This window comes from Corvus hawaiiensis, chromosome 3, assembly GCF_020740725.1.
Source record: "Corvus hawaiiensis isolate bCorHaw1 chromosome 3, bCorHaw1.pri.cur, whole genome shotgun sequence".
Taxonomy (NCBI): Eukaryota; Metazoa; Chordata; class Aves; order Passeriformes; family Corvidae; genus Corvus; species Corvus hawaiiensis.
In genome coordinates this window covers 107835498-107851673 of record NC_063215.1, presented here as the reverse complement: position 1 = coordinate 107851673, position 16176 = coordinate 107835498, and the positions used below count along the sequence as shown (strand labels likewise).

Genomic DNA, 16176 nt, shown 5'->3' with positions numbered 1-16176 from the left:
GCTCAAAGTTAACACCAGCTGCAAAATACATTTTTAAGTGTCTAGTCACAACAGCAGAGGGGAGGAAGTAACGCAACAGATTTTCTCAGAAAGCCAGGGTGGGTGACCAGGGAAGAAAGAAGACAAAAGCCCAAACTCTGCCAAGTTACACTCATGGCAACAGCTCTACCTAGGCTGCTATGATTTCATATTACAAGCACAAAGCTTAGAATCACTTTATATCCCCAAACACAGCTTAACACAGAAGGGTGAAACTGGACTGGACAGCAGCTGGCAGACAGTGCAAAGTAACCATGGAAGATCAACTAATAAAATTGGAAATGCTATGGAGAAGGTCTCTGCAGAGTTATTATTCAAAAGACTACAGAGCTTGAATACTGGGGAGCACCGAAAAAATAATGCAACGGATGGGTTTGGGACAAAGAAAGGAAATTTTACTTTACATAGAAGCAGCTGGATCATGGAACTCATTCTTGCAAGACTTTATGGAGACTTGAAGTCCAAACAGACTCCAGAATGGAGCAGACAAGTTTATGGAGTTGACATCTAATAGTTATAATTAAATACCACAACACAGATGCAACTTCTGGCTGAGTAAAATCCTGCTTACAAGATAGAGAAGGGCTATATCTCACTAGATTTCATTTATTAATTTTTAATACTGCTTCCTGTCCTACCCATCTGCTTCTAGACACTGCAAAGGCAGGATTCAAGATGCTGCAGATCTTCACTCTGTTGGAAGAAGAAATGTTTACTCTGTGGACACTAGAGTTACACACAGCTGGCCATAGGGGCTGCCCTTTCAAACCTCTGTATTTCATCTACCTGATCCTAAAGCCAGCACTTGAGAGGAAGTTCAGAGCAGCAGAGGGACAGTAGTGGGCAATGCAACAGCAGGATTAGAGATATCTGAGCATTATGTTTCTGCCAACTCAAGGCTTGAGAAGCCAGCAGTTCATTATCCCCGTGTTTGTCATTACTCATGTCTGCCATTCAGGTAAGAGTTAGCTTCAGTGACTCAGAAGCAATTTCACCTACAACTAAGGTGGTGTGAGGTGTGTGGAGTCTGTGTTTGCTAATACTGAGCACATCTGAGGCCTTGCTCACCTGGCAGTCTTTCAGACTGCTGTTAAGGCAAGAGCTACCACGTCAAGCCTTGCTGAGCAAGCTGCTGGAAGGCCCATTTGAGGCAAGTGTGGACCCAGGGAGTAATCTGGCCTCCTTCCAGCACTGCTGGTAACATGTCCCGGTGCATTCAGACTCTTGCTGATGCACAAACCCTGTAATTCTTCCACACTTCAGTAACACCAGTCATCTTGGGGGTCTATTCAAAACCTTCACAAGCAAGGTGCTTCAACAGAACACAAGGTGTGGCAATATGGCCTTGGTATGTCTGGTTGAGACACAACACCCACTGAAGGTAATGAAATTGGGTCATTCCACTGCTTTCTACAAGCACCAAACCAGACCTGGGTCTGTAATCCAGGGGCCACTAAACTGTTATCCAGGAAACAGTGATGAGCTGTGGAGCTTTATTATCTGAATAAGATAATGCAAAGTGAATCCTGGAAATATTGACAGATTTCTATTTCTTTCTTCTCCCTCACCCTAGGAGGTGCTTTGGCAGGAGGCTGTTGGACTGGATGTCCGCCACAGGAAGCACTCAACATTACCAGGAAGCTACTTTATGCAGCTTGTTTCAGAGCAGGCTTTTGGGAACAAAGGAAATGGAGGACCCATATTTAAAGGAAAACTAGGAGGTCTGCTTCAGCACTGCTGATGTCAGAGCTGTGGAGCCAGAATGCTGACAACAGCTGACCAGCTTCTACCCAGCACAGGCAGGCTCACCATGAGCACACACATTTCAGCCAGAGAACAGAACGACCTCAGCCAGCATTACTCATTAAAACACTCACACTTTTGGTGCTCCCTGCTACAGTGACAGAAGTATGTGTTCTCTGCCCATCTGCTGTTTTGAGCCTGTGAAGCTCAGCTCTGTAGAAGACATTTCCTGGCCTGCAGTGGGTGGAGAAACACTTGTCTCCTTCTTGCACCCTCTGCCAAGCTGGCACTTAGCCTGGTTAACACCGCAGGTCCGTGCAGCCAGTAACTAAAATATGTGAGGTCTCCATCGACACTGCTCACATCTTAGAATCTGCTGTTCCCCAGCACTATATCCTGAAGGCAAATGTGTCTACAATGTGACTTATCTCTATGAAGGTAGCAAACTGATGCTAAGGCTGGAAGGAGAATACTTTCATGAAGGAACAGCAGCACGCTTAAGACCTCGTGTCCCAGGTTCCTAACCTCATCCCTACAATTCTGCAGCCAACTCCAGCAGTGTGGAGGGGACTCTTACTATTTCAAGGCTCCCACAAGCTCTGGTTCTACCAGATGGTCATGTATTTTGTCTCTGCAGCACCTCTCATTAGCCAGAAGCTCTGCCCTGGAAGAACAGCTTGGTATCCTGTTCCTTCTGCTACACCAAGATCTGAAGCACAAAGGAAGACTACAGTCCACCTTCCTGAAGCTTCCAGGAGAGCATGCTAAAGGCTTGCACATGAGCAGTACAGCCCCTTCTGTCCACAGGGAGCCAGGCAAACCCAGTAAACAATACCACTGATTCCCAGCCTCTTTACAGAAAGGGTGAAAAAAGGCTGTTCTAAGGAAGCTGTGAAGCGTTTTGGGACTTGACTATCACACAGAAGTGAAGCAAGGTTACTCACTGGCTCTGTCAAGCTGCTGTCTTTCTCCAAGAACTGTACAACACAGTACGCCAGCTGCAGGAAAAACACATGGCAAGATTAGAGCTTCCTCAAGTGTACCTGAGATTAAAGTGCCCCATCCACTAGACTGGAAGTAACATCATGCCCATTATGTTGCAGCTCTAAACAAATCCAGTTTTCTGATGGCAAGTGAAGGCTTTAAGACCAAGCAGGCAGGGCCTGAGCTCGGGACATTTGTGCAATTTAAAGGATAAAACTTCAGTCACCCAGAGCAGTCCACAGCCGATACATTCAGATGCAAGCACAGCTGCACGCAATGGGGAGGAACAAACCTGACTGACACTAAGCCCTGCCCCATAGAAACAGGGCTGAGAGAACAGACATCTCTACTGAGTACCCATATTTTTTCACTTCCTATCCCAAGTTGTGATCTTCTTTAGTCTTCTGTTATGTACTCAAAATTGGAAGAAATTAATCTCTAAACCAATCTAGCAGACTAGCACACCAACTTCTCCACATATCTCAGTGGTGACTAACAGCTGATACACCACATGCACAAGCTGATGACTGCAGCTAGGAAATTTCCCTCTCTGATTTCAGCAGGCCCCCAATATTTCACAAGCTTCCAGCACAGAAAGACAAAGCAAGCCACAGCATTACGACAGGGGGAAATGTCAGGATACCCTCCTATCATCCAGTGGCACAGGCCCAGACACCACAAGAATAGGACAACCACTACAGTATGGGACTAGTGCAGAGCCCAGAACACCTCACAGCAAGAACTCTGTAAAATGCAGTAATGTGGCCTGGTGAATAGCTATAAACAATTAGCTTAGAAACTAATATAAATATATAGAGCTTATAATAGCTATAAGCTTTTGCAAAATCCCAATCTGCCCTGGGAACTTGAAGCACTTCTCACCTGTGGATGGTACACACTGAGAGACTTCACTTTGTGCAGTGGTAACAAGACTCTGATGAGAAACATCTTGTGCTCTTCCTTCAGAGGCAAAGCAAATCCATTGATTATGCTGAGAAGAAACAAGAATCTTGTTAAAGTTTTTACCCAGGAGAAATACAGTGTCTCTCACCTCACAACACATACTAGCTCTCACCAGCCCCTTGAGGAAGCATCCCCCAAAAGCATGGTTGCTGCAGCCCAGCCTGCACAACGTGCTCAGCGAGAGTGTTCTTGGCAGACACCACAGGGAAAAGCCTCTGATGGAGCCTGGACTCTGCTCTGTCCTGTGCCAGGCTGAGCCCACACACACTTAGGCACAACCTCTGGGGAAGGCCAGCACTGAAGCAGCTCATTGCTTGAGTATTTTGCTTTACAAAAGAGGAGGGTGGCAGAATAACAAGGCCACAAACAGAAGGGAAGCTGAAACCCAGGAGAAGGCTGCCCATTGCTAAGGCTTCTCAGAGCTGTGAGGAGCTCTTCTCTTTTACTGCCTGCTGAGGCAAGATAGCAAGTGTGACTGGACTCAAACTCAAAAGAACAGGAGATAGATCTGGGGAGGAGAAGGCTACCACTGTATTTATCAGCAGGCTGGAGAGTACTTTAGTTTATGCTCTGTCAGACTGAGATTCTCTGGAAGAGGTGCCTCCTGCAAGGACTGCTGAAGGAAGGCACTGCCTGTTCACACAGCACACTGGGCTGGGAGGCCTCACTCATTATGGGTCCTCTGGGACTTGCAAAAGTGGCCTTACCTTCCCAGGATCTCCAGTAGCTCTGCAATCCCATTGTGGTGTTCTGTTTCATAGATAAACCTAAAGAGAAGGATGAGAGGTCATTGCCAAATGCTGGATACAGTTTGATAAGCAAGATGAAGGAAAAATGCTGGAGACAGGGAGTCTAAATGGTACTAAGAAAGACCTCACCTGTAAAATATGTTATTGATCTGCCTCCTCACATATGCTCTCAGACCCAAGAACTTCCCATAGATCCTGTGCAGAATAGTCTTTAGGAAGTCTCGTTCTCTGGGGTCTTCACTGTCAAAGAGATCCAGCAGCTGTGAGGAGAGAAATTCAGTCAGTGCCTGCATACTGCCTGTCTGAGCAAAGCTACCACCAACACCAGGCACTGCTCATGCTTGGCAAAAACAGCTCTTTCAGTCAAGTGATGCCTTCAGCACCCTGAGCACAGTGGTCATTTCCCTGAAACACGTGACCTCCTAGTCACAAGCTGGAACCATCATCACTTCTCTCACCTTCAGAAACACAGTAATGGCCTGCACTTTCTACAAAGCTGCATATCCCCAGATTTCCCCTGCAAGGCCCCTGTGCCCCTCTCCACCTATACAATGAGTTACGAGTTCCAGTGACTACAGCTCGCACGCAGTCTTGCCCTGCACAGAAAATTCTGTCTGCTCATTCAAAACAAATACAGAGAAGTCACATCATCAAGCACCAAAATCTGCTGCATGTCCTTCACAAAGGTGGTGCACAGTGGCAGGGGCAGCAATTACTTACAGAGAGCACAAACTTCTGGTCAATGTATTTCTTGGCTACATTTGGTTGAAAGTCAGGTGATTCCAGGAACCTGAGGAAGAACTCATACACCAGCTGTGGGGGAAAAAGGAGAGATTACTTAGAAATCCCCCTGTCCTCTCACCAGTGTTTACTTCAGATTTTATGTTTTCCTTCTCCTTAAGGATTCAGGGAAAGGCTGGGAAGCCTGAACAGGAGCAAAAACCCCAGTGTTTCCTTACCCAGATCAACTCAGCTGCCCTTGCTTTAATGGGCAGGGGTCTCTGGTGGCACGTAACTATCCAAATCTGCATGAGACCTCATCACCTCAGGTCCCTCCAAAGATAATACCCACCTACTCAGATTAAGACAATAGGCCTGGGAAACTCTTCTCACATCTTCAGCACATATCTCTACAGAGAACAGAAACCTCCAGAGATGGCAAAGGCTCAGACTCACTGGATGCCCTTGAGACACGCCAAGGAACAACAGAAGAGCAGAGAAATGAAACGGACCCCAGGAAACATGCAGTGTCCTCTGCCTCCTGGGTACTGACTCAAGGTTGGCTTGGCCTCACCAGGCCAGGAGAACTGCATGCTGTGTCCCACTTGGAAAACAAAGGGCAGCTTGCTTTAAGAAGGCTGTCAGTGCTGAAACATCAACTTCTGGTCCTGCTGTTCTCTGAGAGGGATGAGTCCACTCTCATCCATCCCACCTAGTGGTTCTGAGGGGCCACTAGGCCAAACAAGATTGATGCATTTGAAAGGCCTGACTTTGGGATTGAAGGAATGATAGGACCGTGCACCCACAGGTAGGGCCTACCTGCCAAGGACAGCAGTAAAAAAAACCTGAGGTGCTGAACAAAAAGCTCAGCATTCAGTTGCCACAAATCCATGCTGGCTGCTGACTCAATTCTTAGAAACAAATGCTGCCTAGCATTCATAGCACTCTGGTGCTGAGGACACGGTGTTTCTATCAACACTCGCATGCCTATGTCAACTGCAGCAGTGAGAAGTGATTAACCAGTGCTGCAGAATGACACCTTATTTCTTCTCTGTATTTTCTGCTTCATTCTGCAGTACCTGCCCCGTTTTCTGCCTTTGTCTGCTTGACAACACATCCCTGTGCAAGTGCCTGGAGCTTTCCTCCTGACTTGTACTGCTGAGCTCTGCTAAACCATGCTCACTGTCACTTTCCTAACCCTTTTCACCCAGTCTGTCTTAAGGCCATCTGCAAGTGAATGTTGCACACAGGCATCAGCCAGTTCCCAGGACACCCTTGCTTCCTGCACTGCCTAAGAGCCACCTCTGACCCCTGGGTGGCAGGCCTGGTCTTTCCGCAGGAACCCTCGCAGGCTGGTGAAGCAGCAGTGGCAGGGCTGGCAGGCTCCAGCTCCACATGGACTCTCGACTTCCTGGAGATAAATTCACCAGACCTATATTCCCCACCCCTCCTCACCTGAAGGTGTGGCCAGGCAGCCTCTAATGTAGGCTCATCTTCTTCAGGGTCAAACTCTGCTCCTGTGGGATTGGACGATGGTGGGAGTGTCCGGAAGAGGTTCACTGAAAACTGAAGTGAGTGACAGAGTGCATGAATGACATTCTGACACCTCATGATGGTCCTCCACATAGCAAATCCTTCACTGCAGTGCAACACATTGTGATTTGTCACAGCTGTGCCCACACACTGATCCCTTCCTGCAGGCTGTAGGGTTACAGTCTGCACAGGACTTCCTTCCCCAAGTGCCATCTCTGCCGGAGACAAGAGCTTCCACCTCTCCCCACAGCAGGCACTGTCACTACCACCACCTCTACACACACTTCTCTTTCTGGAGGTGGGTAGACAAGGAACGGGTAGGACTGGGGTCACACTCCTCTCTGACAAATCCCTATCCCCTCCTCCTCCCACACTTCCCTATTTCTTTGGCACACAAGCCACACAAACACTGGCTCCATGCCCTACCATGATAACAGCTTCAGGATAGATGGCCTCGGTGACGACATCACGGTTGTGTGTGATGTATTCCACCATCTCATTGAGACCTGCTCGCTTCACCTCCTTGAACTTCAGGTCACTGAGGGGGTCAGAGATGAAGTCAAAAAGAACACAGCACTGCCGCAGCTTCTGGATGAAAAGCTCTTCTCGTTCGTGTGGAGGAGCATCTGTCAGAGAAAGCAGGGACATCTGTCCTTGGAGCCAGGCAGAACATCCTCCTGGTTTCCCCAGGTATCACTGTGGTTTGCTCCCTGTGGTTTCCCCCTCCCCCGTCACATTCCCCTTGAATTGTTGGTGGTGAAGAGGGAGAGGCAGTGTTATCCCTGCAATGGACATGGGACAAAGGAGCCAGAGAGACTGCAGGGCCTCTGAAGCAACTATCCCATGAGTGGATTTCAAACATGGTAGCAGTTTCTAACCTGATAAGCACTGATCTCTTTCCTCCCTGTACAGAGTACACGGAAAAAGGAACTCAACCAGCTCCCATCACAGACCAGTGACAGCCACGTCCTGCACCACAGAGACACAAAGGGAGCTGGGCAGCACACACTGTAGCCTGACCCTCCTCCCAGAGAATAGGGCAGAAGAGAGGGGCCAGGGTTGCAGGAGCTGTACATTAACAGATTCTCTTTCTGATACAACTGGAAACTACACACTGCCTTGGCCAATGACACAAACTTAGCAGAATGCTACTGAGCTGCAAGGCAGGTGCCCTTCCTCAAAAGCTTGTCTGTGTCCGTGAGCAACCTCAGCAATGGCTCTGGCCCAGTCACTGCTGAAAATGCTTTCTCCTTGCCCACACTCATGTTTAATTGCAACATAATGTACACTAAGTGCTAATACCAAGCTCCCCTAACGTGGACAGGTTCAATTCCGCTATCATAATTTGCAATGGAAACACAATGAGGAGAAGGCCTGGTCCTTCCCCAGGAATGGATGGATGTAGGAACCAAGGACAATCTGCACCAAGGTCTCTGCACTTCACCGCCTTCCTGCACAACCTGCTGAAGAATCTGAGGCAACCCTCAGTACATAGAGCATAAGGGTTTAAATAGCTCAAATAGGAAGGTAAGTATGAAGTTTGCATTGAGAATACTCTGATTATTTTAGGCCATCCATCAATTCTCTACCTGCTAACAAGCCGAGCACCTTTCCCAGAACCATCCTTGCTGCCCATAAAACTAGCTGGACACTTGGTTGCTTTGGGAAGAGCCCTAACACCACCACACTCTGCCTGGAGAAACTGCAGCTTGTCATACAGCTCCCACCCCACTGCCTCTTTACCTTTAAGGGCTGGGAGTTTTTGCAGTTCCCGGTTTTTGCTCAGATTGAAACGGGAAGAGCTGTGCCGGCGCTCCTTCTTCACAATCTGGGGTCCCCCTGAGTACTTGATTTTATTCAGCTGGGTTGGGGGGGGAGCGCTGTTACTGGGCCGCTTATTTGAAGTTGGCTGCTGTTGCGGCTGCTGCTGCTGTGGCTGCTGCTGCGGCTGCTGCTGCGGCTGCTGCTGCGGCTGCTGGGCCTGATGGGGGAGAAGAGAGTAAAACAACTCAGAAGCTTTACCTACAAACCTCATAAGGAGAGAACATCAGCATTTTCTTGGAATGAAGAAACTGGGCAGGTTCTTCACTGTTGCACTTGCAGTTGAGTGCATCTCACGTGTTCCTGCCAGCTCTACAGCTGTTGGTTGCATTTGTTGCATATCTGCAAAGCAAACATCAGTTTTACTCATGTCTGTGAGGTACCACAAAGACACCAGAGCCTCTCAGCACAGTGAGTGCCATGGATATGGAAAGTGAAGTCACATCTTGTAACACGTTACATGCAGCAGCAATAAGAACTTTCTGTGGTCCAAACAGAAATCTCAGCATGCTGCTGTCTCTGATTGCAGCACTATGTACAAAACACAACAAGCAAGCTTAGAAACCAGCAATTTGCTTCTTTGTCCTTGTGCAGGGAATCACCTGGGAAAAACAAAGGCAGTGTGTAGTACAGAGCAGACATAATGGCCTTGGAAAGGCAATAGTGAAGACTACTAAAATCATTGCTGCATTTGTGGTCCAGGAGCATCTAATCTACAAACCGCATGGACCATACATACAAACATATGCAACCTTAGGTCCCAGGCTGTGGGCTCTCCCAATGCATCCTGGCTGCTCTCTCCATCTCTGCCTCACTGCTGTCTGGACTTCTGTAGATGGGCTTTTCCCACATCACCCCTTCTAGCCACACAAACTCTCTGCCTGCATTCTCCTCTCCCACTGCACTCTTGTTACACTGCACTAACAGAGGCACTTTCTCATGTTTAGCATGTGACCAGAAACTCAAGCCAGTATTTGCTCAGCTCAGCTCTCTTCCAACCTTGCTGAAGCTCTGCTCATTCAAGTCCCAATTGGATCATAATGACTCAATAACTGATCCTTTAATTTCACACTGACCAGACCTATGGAAAACTCAGCACAAAAGAGGGCAACATCCTGCCAGGAAGCAGAGGGATTAGCTGGAGACAGCACCCAGCCTACCCTGGCTGTGCTGCGTGAGCCACCTCCTTCCTGTTGGTACATGAAGCCAAGGAGCTGCAGGATAAATCTGTTTAGGATACAACAAGAATAGCACAATGGATGGGCAGCAGAGGTGAGTGAAATCCTTGGACATCACCCCCTTCTTTCCCCATAATTCCCAGCTGCCACATAGAGCACAGTGGTACAAATGCACACCTCACCAGAACACCAACCAGCAGCGTTTTGAGGGAGTGCAGGAGCTCAGCAGAGCTCTCCATCCTCCCGATGGCCAATCTCTTCCTGTGAGGACCAGCTGAGATGCAGCTACTCTGCACAGTCCTTTCCCTGAACTGGTTTCCAAAGAGGTGCAGCACAGCACAGCAGTGCAAGAGCAAGAGTTACTGCACCTGCAGCATGTGGGAAGGCAGCAGGGTAAGGAACAGGAGAAGCTGTCTACAGGGAGATGGTGCTCTACCGATTGGGATCTATAGAGCAAGTGCAAAGAAAAACAGGGAAAACAGGGCCCAACACAAAACATCATTTTTTTTTGTCAAGTCATTACTTTGAATGAGAAATCAGAAAGATTTTGGTTCTGGTCTGACTCTGTTTGAAGGAAATCCTGAGTGGTTCTGTTTCAACCTCAGCTCCAAGCCAAGGTGGGGGGAGACAACAAGATTTGAACTCTCTACAGTTTACATTTGTTTTGATTCCCTTCACAGAGCAGCGTTGTCCCATGATGAGAGGAGGGAGCCAGATGAGCTTGTGATAAAAACAGCAGTGTCTGCCAAATAAAGCAGGCCCAGACTACAAACTGGAGGCAACTTATACTAAACAGTGGTCTCTGCTCAGTTAAGTCAGGACAAAGCCTTGCTGGCCAGCTTCCAAGACTGAGAAGTTAATTCTGAATACTTGGTATCAAGGCAAGTGAGCCTTGTTGTCCAGATGCCTTTGGGAGTCCTTGGGTCTGCATCATTCTCCTTCCACAGGAAAGAAGGGAAAAATCTGAATGCTGAGCCACCATAGAGAAAAGATGGTACAAAGAGAAACTGGTGGCCTTCCAGGTAACACTGAAGGAAGCAGGACACATGGGCCCTCTGAGCTGATGGGACACGCTTGTGCACTCCTCACCCATCCAGAAACACCACGGGCAAATGCTCAGAGCATGGCACGTTTACTGCATGTGAACAGGCTGCATCAGGGGGCTGGAAAAGTCCTTGCCACTAGGCTTCGACAGTCTACAGTCTTCAACATCTTGCACAAAGAGAGACAAAACATAGCTTCAGGTTCAGCTGCCAGCTATTTAAGAAACAGTCATGCACATGCAAAAGTCACACAACCAAGACTGCTAGACAAAAACTGATGGCTGGGGAGGTCAGATATACTCATATGCTGCAGTGCCCAGAGAGTTTATGATGGACTGCTTGTACAGGCACTTTCTGGTATCAAGTTGAATCCCTGCTTTCAGAAGGTACTTCCTGTGGCAGGCCTGTTGTCCTGCTGCCTTCAACACCTCCTACCTTGGCCACATGAATCAGAAGAGGCTTATTTTAAGTTTCCTAACACTTTCTTCTCTGAAGTTTCCATCCCTGAAAACACAGCAGACTACTGAACCTGAAAGCTTTTTTCTCCATGCACAGCCTCTTTCCCTGACACCAACACCAGCCAACTGCTCGATGGCTGCAGGCACCCCTCCATCTGAGCAGGCTCAGCCCCCTCCTGACAAGCAGGGCTCACACACCATGGCAAAGCCAATAGCTTGGGGAACACTGTTTGCTGTGGCTGTTACTGCACGTGCTGAAGTGACCAGAGAATAGCACAAAGGTGTTTGACCAAGCACAGAGGGGCAGCCCCACTTTCCCCACTGCAGTGGAGCAGCTCCTTGTGCCAACAGGACGGGCTGGCCCCAAATGAAACCGAGCACACAGGCTCCCTGGCTCCAGAGCACTTCCTCCCCAGTGCTTCCCACCACCTCTCCTCCTTGTTAGGAACTTGCCTGCACAAGTCAATGAGCCCCAGGCCCTGAGCTTGCTCTGTGCCATTCCTCTTCACCCCAGAGAACAGAGATCCTCTTCCCCCAGCCATCCTGAGCTGTGCTAGCTTCTCCTGCACTCCCCTACCCGTGCATGACCTCACCTCTGCAGGCACTCCTACTGCAGCTGGGTGCATCGCCACTCAGGAAGCCCTTTCTGCCTCACTGGTCCCTTGAGCATCCCCTGCTTGCTAAGCTTCCCAGCCCAGATCTGCTCTCAGCTCCTCCTCCTCAGATGACTCTTCCCTTCCCATCCCTCAAGTCAGTACCTGCTCTCTTTGTCTGCTGTTACACAGCTACCCTATTAAAATCAGGCTCTATGCCTCAGAAGTAACATGAATGCACTGTAATGCCTGTCTCTGAATAATGAACTCCAGGTACTGCAGTAACAAGCCCCATGGAGACATGTGCAAAACATGAAAATACAGCAGCTCACTGAAAAGGTGCACCCTCTCCCAGAGCTGCAAATCTCATCAGCAAGGCTCCAAGCTGCCCTTGAGGATGCAGAGCAGCTCCCCTCTTTACTGCTGCTAATGCCTGCTCCCACTTCCAGGTCATTAACTCTCTTCCCCACCCAGCTGCCTCTCCCAGTCTTTCTGGCCAGGAGGAGTAACTCTTTCTCATCCTCTCATTCAACGCTGCCTTGGTCTCTGACATTATTTCTCTTTTTTCCTTAAACAGCTTACACAGAAATTCTCTGCATTCATATATTCACCATGTTCCAGGGGGACTGAACTAAACACACCTTTCATTTCCCACTCCCTGCTCTCATGTTTTACTCCACTGTTCCTTGCCTCTTCCTAAGCAAACTGCCCCTCAAAGCCAGGGGTTGGCCAAGCTCTGCTGGCTGTTCACATCAGATGGATGCTCATCTTGGAGTAAAACTAAAAGAGCGCTGCAGTACCCCTGTACTTAAGAGGAAATCCAACACTTGCCTTCCCTTGTGGATGTGCCTGCTTTTCAAGATCAGCTCCCCTAAAAGCTCCTTCGCTGCAGAGAGCAAAGCACTTTGCTTAGGGGGTTCTGGACTGACTCCTACCCTCTTCATCTCCCTCCACAGAGATCCCCATAGGAGCTCCTCATCCACTGCATTTGGCCAGATCCATCAAAACAGAGCTGCTCTGCAACAAGCTTTACTCATCCCACCAGCCAGACAAGTTGCCTGCAAAACAAGTCACAACTTTCTGATACCAGGATAAATTAAAGTTGATTCCTGCCCCTGCTCCATGGAGCACAGTGTGAGAGAGGAAAGCACATACTGGAAGAGGGCTGCCCAAATGCTGCTCCCCTGCTGCAAGCCCATTAAGCATCTATTGAGATATGAAGAAAAAGGATAGATCTCTTTAGTGCACCCAATTTCCACCCTAGAACAGGCAGGCAACCAACCAACTGTAACTCCACAGGGGAATTCACAGGGCATGAAACTCTCACAATGGCAGCAAAGGTATCCAGGTTGGGCTCAGCACATCAACCCCACCAGACAATACCACTCCCAGCGTTTCACAAGTCAAACCACCTCTTGCTTCTGACACAAGGAAGGAGTTTTGCTCCCAGCACACATTACCTAATTCCTCACACAATGTGAAAGTCAAAATACCTTTCTGTGTTTCCTGAAGAGCAAGAAAATCGCATTCAAACTGGTATACATTTCTTCTTATCAAGCAAAGAGCTCTCTTCCATTCTGCAGCAGAGTACTCCAGAGATAGAAAAGCACCAAAAGGGAACAAACTTCACTGCAGACTCAACAGAGAAAGGAAGAAGAGACCTGTGGAAGTACACACTGCAGAGGTGTCTCCTTTCTGCTCTGCTCTCTGTTCTTATGATCAAAGGAGACCCAGCTTTCCATCTTAAAAGAGGGCTGGATTTTGTCTGGAGTATGAGGAAGTGGCTGGGTATGTTTTGTGTGAGGGAAGTTTAGACACATCACGTCTAAGTTTCTTCTGCACCCAGGCAAACATTACATGCCATTTCAGGTCACAGAAGAAAGCTTGTAGCCTGTGACATTCTTCCCTTCTTACTGCACCACTTGTAACCAGGAGAGCAGTGCCACAGCCCACTGCTGATTTGGAGGGGCACATCAGAGTGACCTGCTTTGTTGGCTACCCATTGCAAGACCCAGGCTTTCCTACATCTTTCCAGAGCTGTGAACTCAGCAAAGAGTGCCACATAAATAAAAGGTAAGTCTGACCCCATAATGCCAATGCAGGAGTTCTCTCACTTCCTTGGAGCCCACAGACAGCTCTCCACCAAGCTGTTTTCAGCTGTATGCACACAATAAAATGGACAGAGGCAAAGGCCAGGATGGAGGATCTACAAAACTGCTGCCTGCTCCAAGGCACACAGAGTTAGACACTGATTCCTTGCTGGCCACATGGCAGGTTAGGCATGAGCACAAAACTGAGTGGCTCGTAAAAGGGTTATCTTCTGAGGCTCTGCAATGCAGATCTGTGCTTTGGAGTAGACTCTAAAATAACATTGACTACAACCGTGCCACTGAACTACACATTTCTTCCTAGTCTTCATTAGCCCTACACGTCTCCCATGCCCAACCCTCCAAATTACAAGCGCAACGTGTTCCAGACAAAGAAGCACACAGGCTTCTATGGATGTAGAAGTGGCACAGCTTGTTTGCCAAACTGCAGTATTAAAAAAAAATAAACCACACATACATACATGCTTCCTCAGACATGCATACAACATTCTTCTGAGCCAATTCTCAAATTCCACAACCACTGTCTGAGTGCCAGACGAACTCAGGACTACCAGAAAAGTTCCACTGAACACAAATTTGCACTAATTCTAAGGATGGCTTATCATACTATAATATTCTGCTGAGGCCATTCTAATGTATCTACCTTGGCAACATCAAAACTGAGAGTGAGACTGCACATCTGGGAATACAGACCGTGCCTTCTTGTGAGGAATGCTGTGTTCAGCAACAAGACTGTTATACCAAAGGAGAACCACTTAATCTCTAGCAGTTTATTCTTTCAGGTGCTCCTATCCATTACTTCCTAATCTCACTCCTCCAGAAAACGCCTCAGAAGAACAGATCTTCTCCTATTGCTTCTCACTACTCTCCCACTCTGACACAAAGTGACAACAGAGTTTCTTGCGCTTTGCTCTGACAGGAGCACGGAAGCTGCTCCCATCTGTCAGGCTTCCACCTCGTTGATAATCATAGCTTGTCCCTTTCTGCAGCCAACTTTGCCATGCCCTGCCCACCTCTGTGAGCAGCACTTGCCCTTAGCTTCATGCCAAATGTCTTTTTGCAGGTCTGTAGGGTATGAGACTCATCCAGTCTCATCCATAGTCATTGTTCCCTTTGGGCCAATTTTTCTTCTCTGACTTCTTAAGATCCTGGTGACATGTGTTATCTGGTGGAACAGCTTGAAGTAGCTAAAATGAAAGATTTAAGTCCTCCCCAAAGGTGAGTTGTACATGCACACTGCTGTACCCAATGTGAAAGCCTTACCTCTTCTGAATTCTCTGCCCCACCATCCTTCCCGCTACTGCTGCTGCTGCTGCCAGGCTTTGTGGTGCTTTTGGTAGACTTTGGAGACTCCTGAAAGGATGAGAACACATTCAGAGAAAACTTTACCTTGTTCAGAATTTTAGCATCTCTCTGCAGAGTTCAGGTGTGTGCTGCCACAGACCACTCCTGCAGCACGCCCCGCTCCGGACATCCACTCCCAGCCCATTTTCCCTGAGAAGGGCACCCTGAATGGCTCCCCCGGCAGCTAACGCCCAGGGCGAGGCCACGGACCCAAGCCCAGGAGCGATGCTGGCACCTCCCGTCCCGGTCACCGCAGGCTGACCGCGGCGAGGCACCTGCGGGTGACAGGGCCCCGTGCCCACCCAGCCCTTCCCCGGGGCGCGGCCCCATCGGAGATACGCGGTGCCAGGGCATCCACAGCGCCGGCCCGGCCGCCCCGGGCGGCGGCAAAAGCGGATCCGGGCCCTCACCCCGCCGGCGGAGGGAGCAGCGGGACCAGGACGCGGGTGCGGCCGTACCTCCCCCACCGGGAGCATCCCCGCGGCCGGCGGAGCGCGCAGGGCGGGCCGGGCCGGGCCGGGCTCGCACGGAGGCACCGCCGGCCTCCCCTCGCACCCTCCCGCCCTCCCCGCCCGCCTCCCCCGGGCCCGCGCGCGCCCCCGTCGCCCTCCTGCGCCACCCGACCCGCCCGCCGCGGGCGCGCGCCCGCGCCCCCGCCCCCTGCCGGCCACAGCCCCGCGCGCGCCCCCGCCCGAGGGCTGAGCCGAGGGAAGGCCGCGCCGGGGAGGGGCGGCGGGAGCGAGCCGTCGGTCGCCGCGCCGCGCGCGGGAGCTCCCCCGGCGCCGCCGCCGCCCCCAGGGCCGCACCTTCTCCTTCTTCAGCTTGTAGGGCATGGTGAGCGCCGGCCCCCAACCGCTCCGCGCCCGCCGCCGCCGCCGCCGCCTCCTGCGCCCGGGCCCG

General features: G+C 49.8%; 1 protein-coding gene across 3 annotated transcripts in view; it reads right to left on the bottom strand.

Annotated features, from left to right (window-relative positions):
• Positions 1–16176, bottom strand: part of PPP2R5D (protein phosphatase 2 regulatory subunit B'delta) — a 27658-nt gene extending 11482 nt beyond the window's left edge. Inside the window, exons 1-10 of one of the 3 annotated variants that reach the window (XM_048299228.1) lie at positions 16083–16176; positions 15196–15285; positions 8475–8712; positions 7158–7357; positions 6654–6764; positions 5199–5291; positions 4608–4738; positions 4437–4496; positions 3649–3757; positions 2727–2780 (exon numbers count right to left, since the gene is read on the bottom strand). In XM_048299228.1, the coding sequence (XP_048155185.1) occupies positions 2727–2780; positions 3649–3757; positions 4437–4496; positions 4608–4738; positions 5199–5291; positions 6654–6764; positions 7158–7357; positions 8475–8712; positions 15196–15285; positions 16083–16109 (1113 nt within the window). In that variant the 5' untranslated portion in view covers positions 16110–16176. Of the gene's footprint in view, positions 1–2726; positions 2781–3648; positions 3758–4436; positions 4497–4607; positions 4739–5198; positions 5292–6653; positions 6765–7157; positions 7358–8474; positions 8713–15195; positions 15286–15686; positions 15808–16082 lie in introns of those variants that run through there. The other 2 variants (XM_048299229.1, XM_048299227.1) reach the window with 2 other exon arrangements.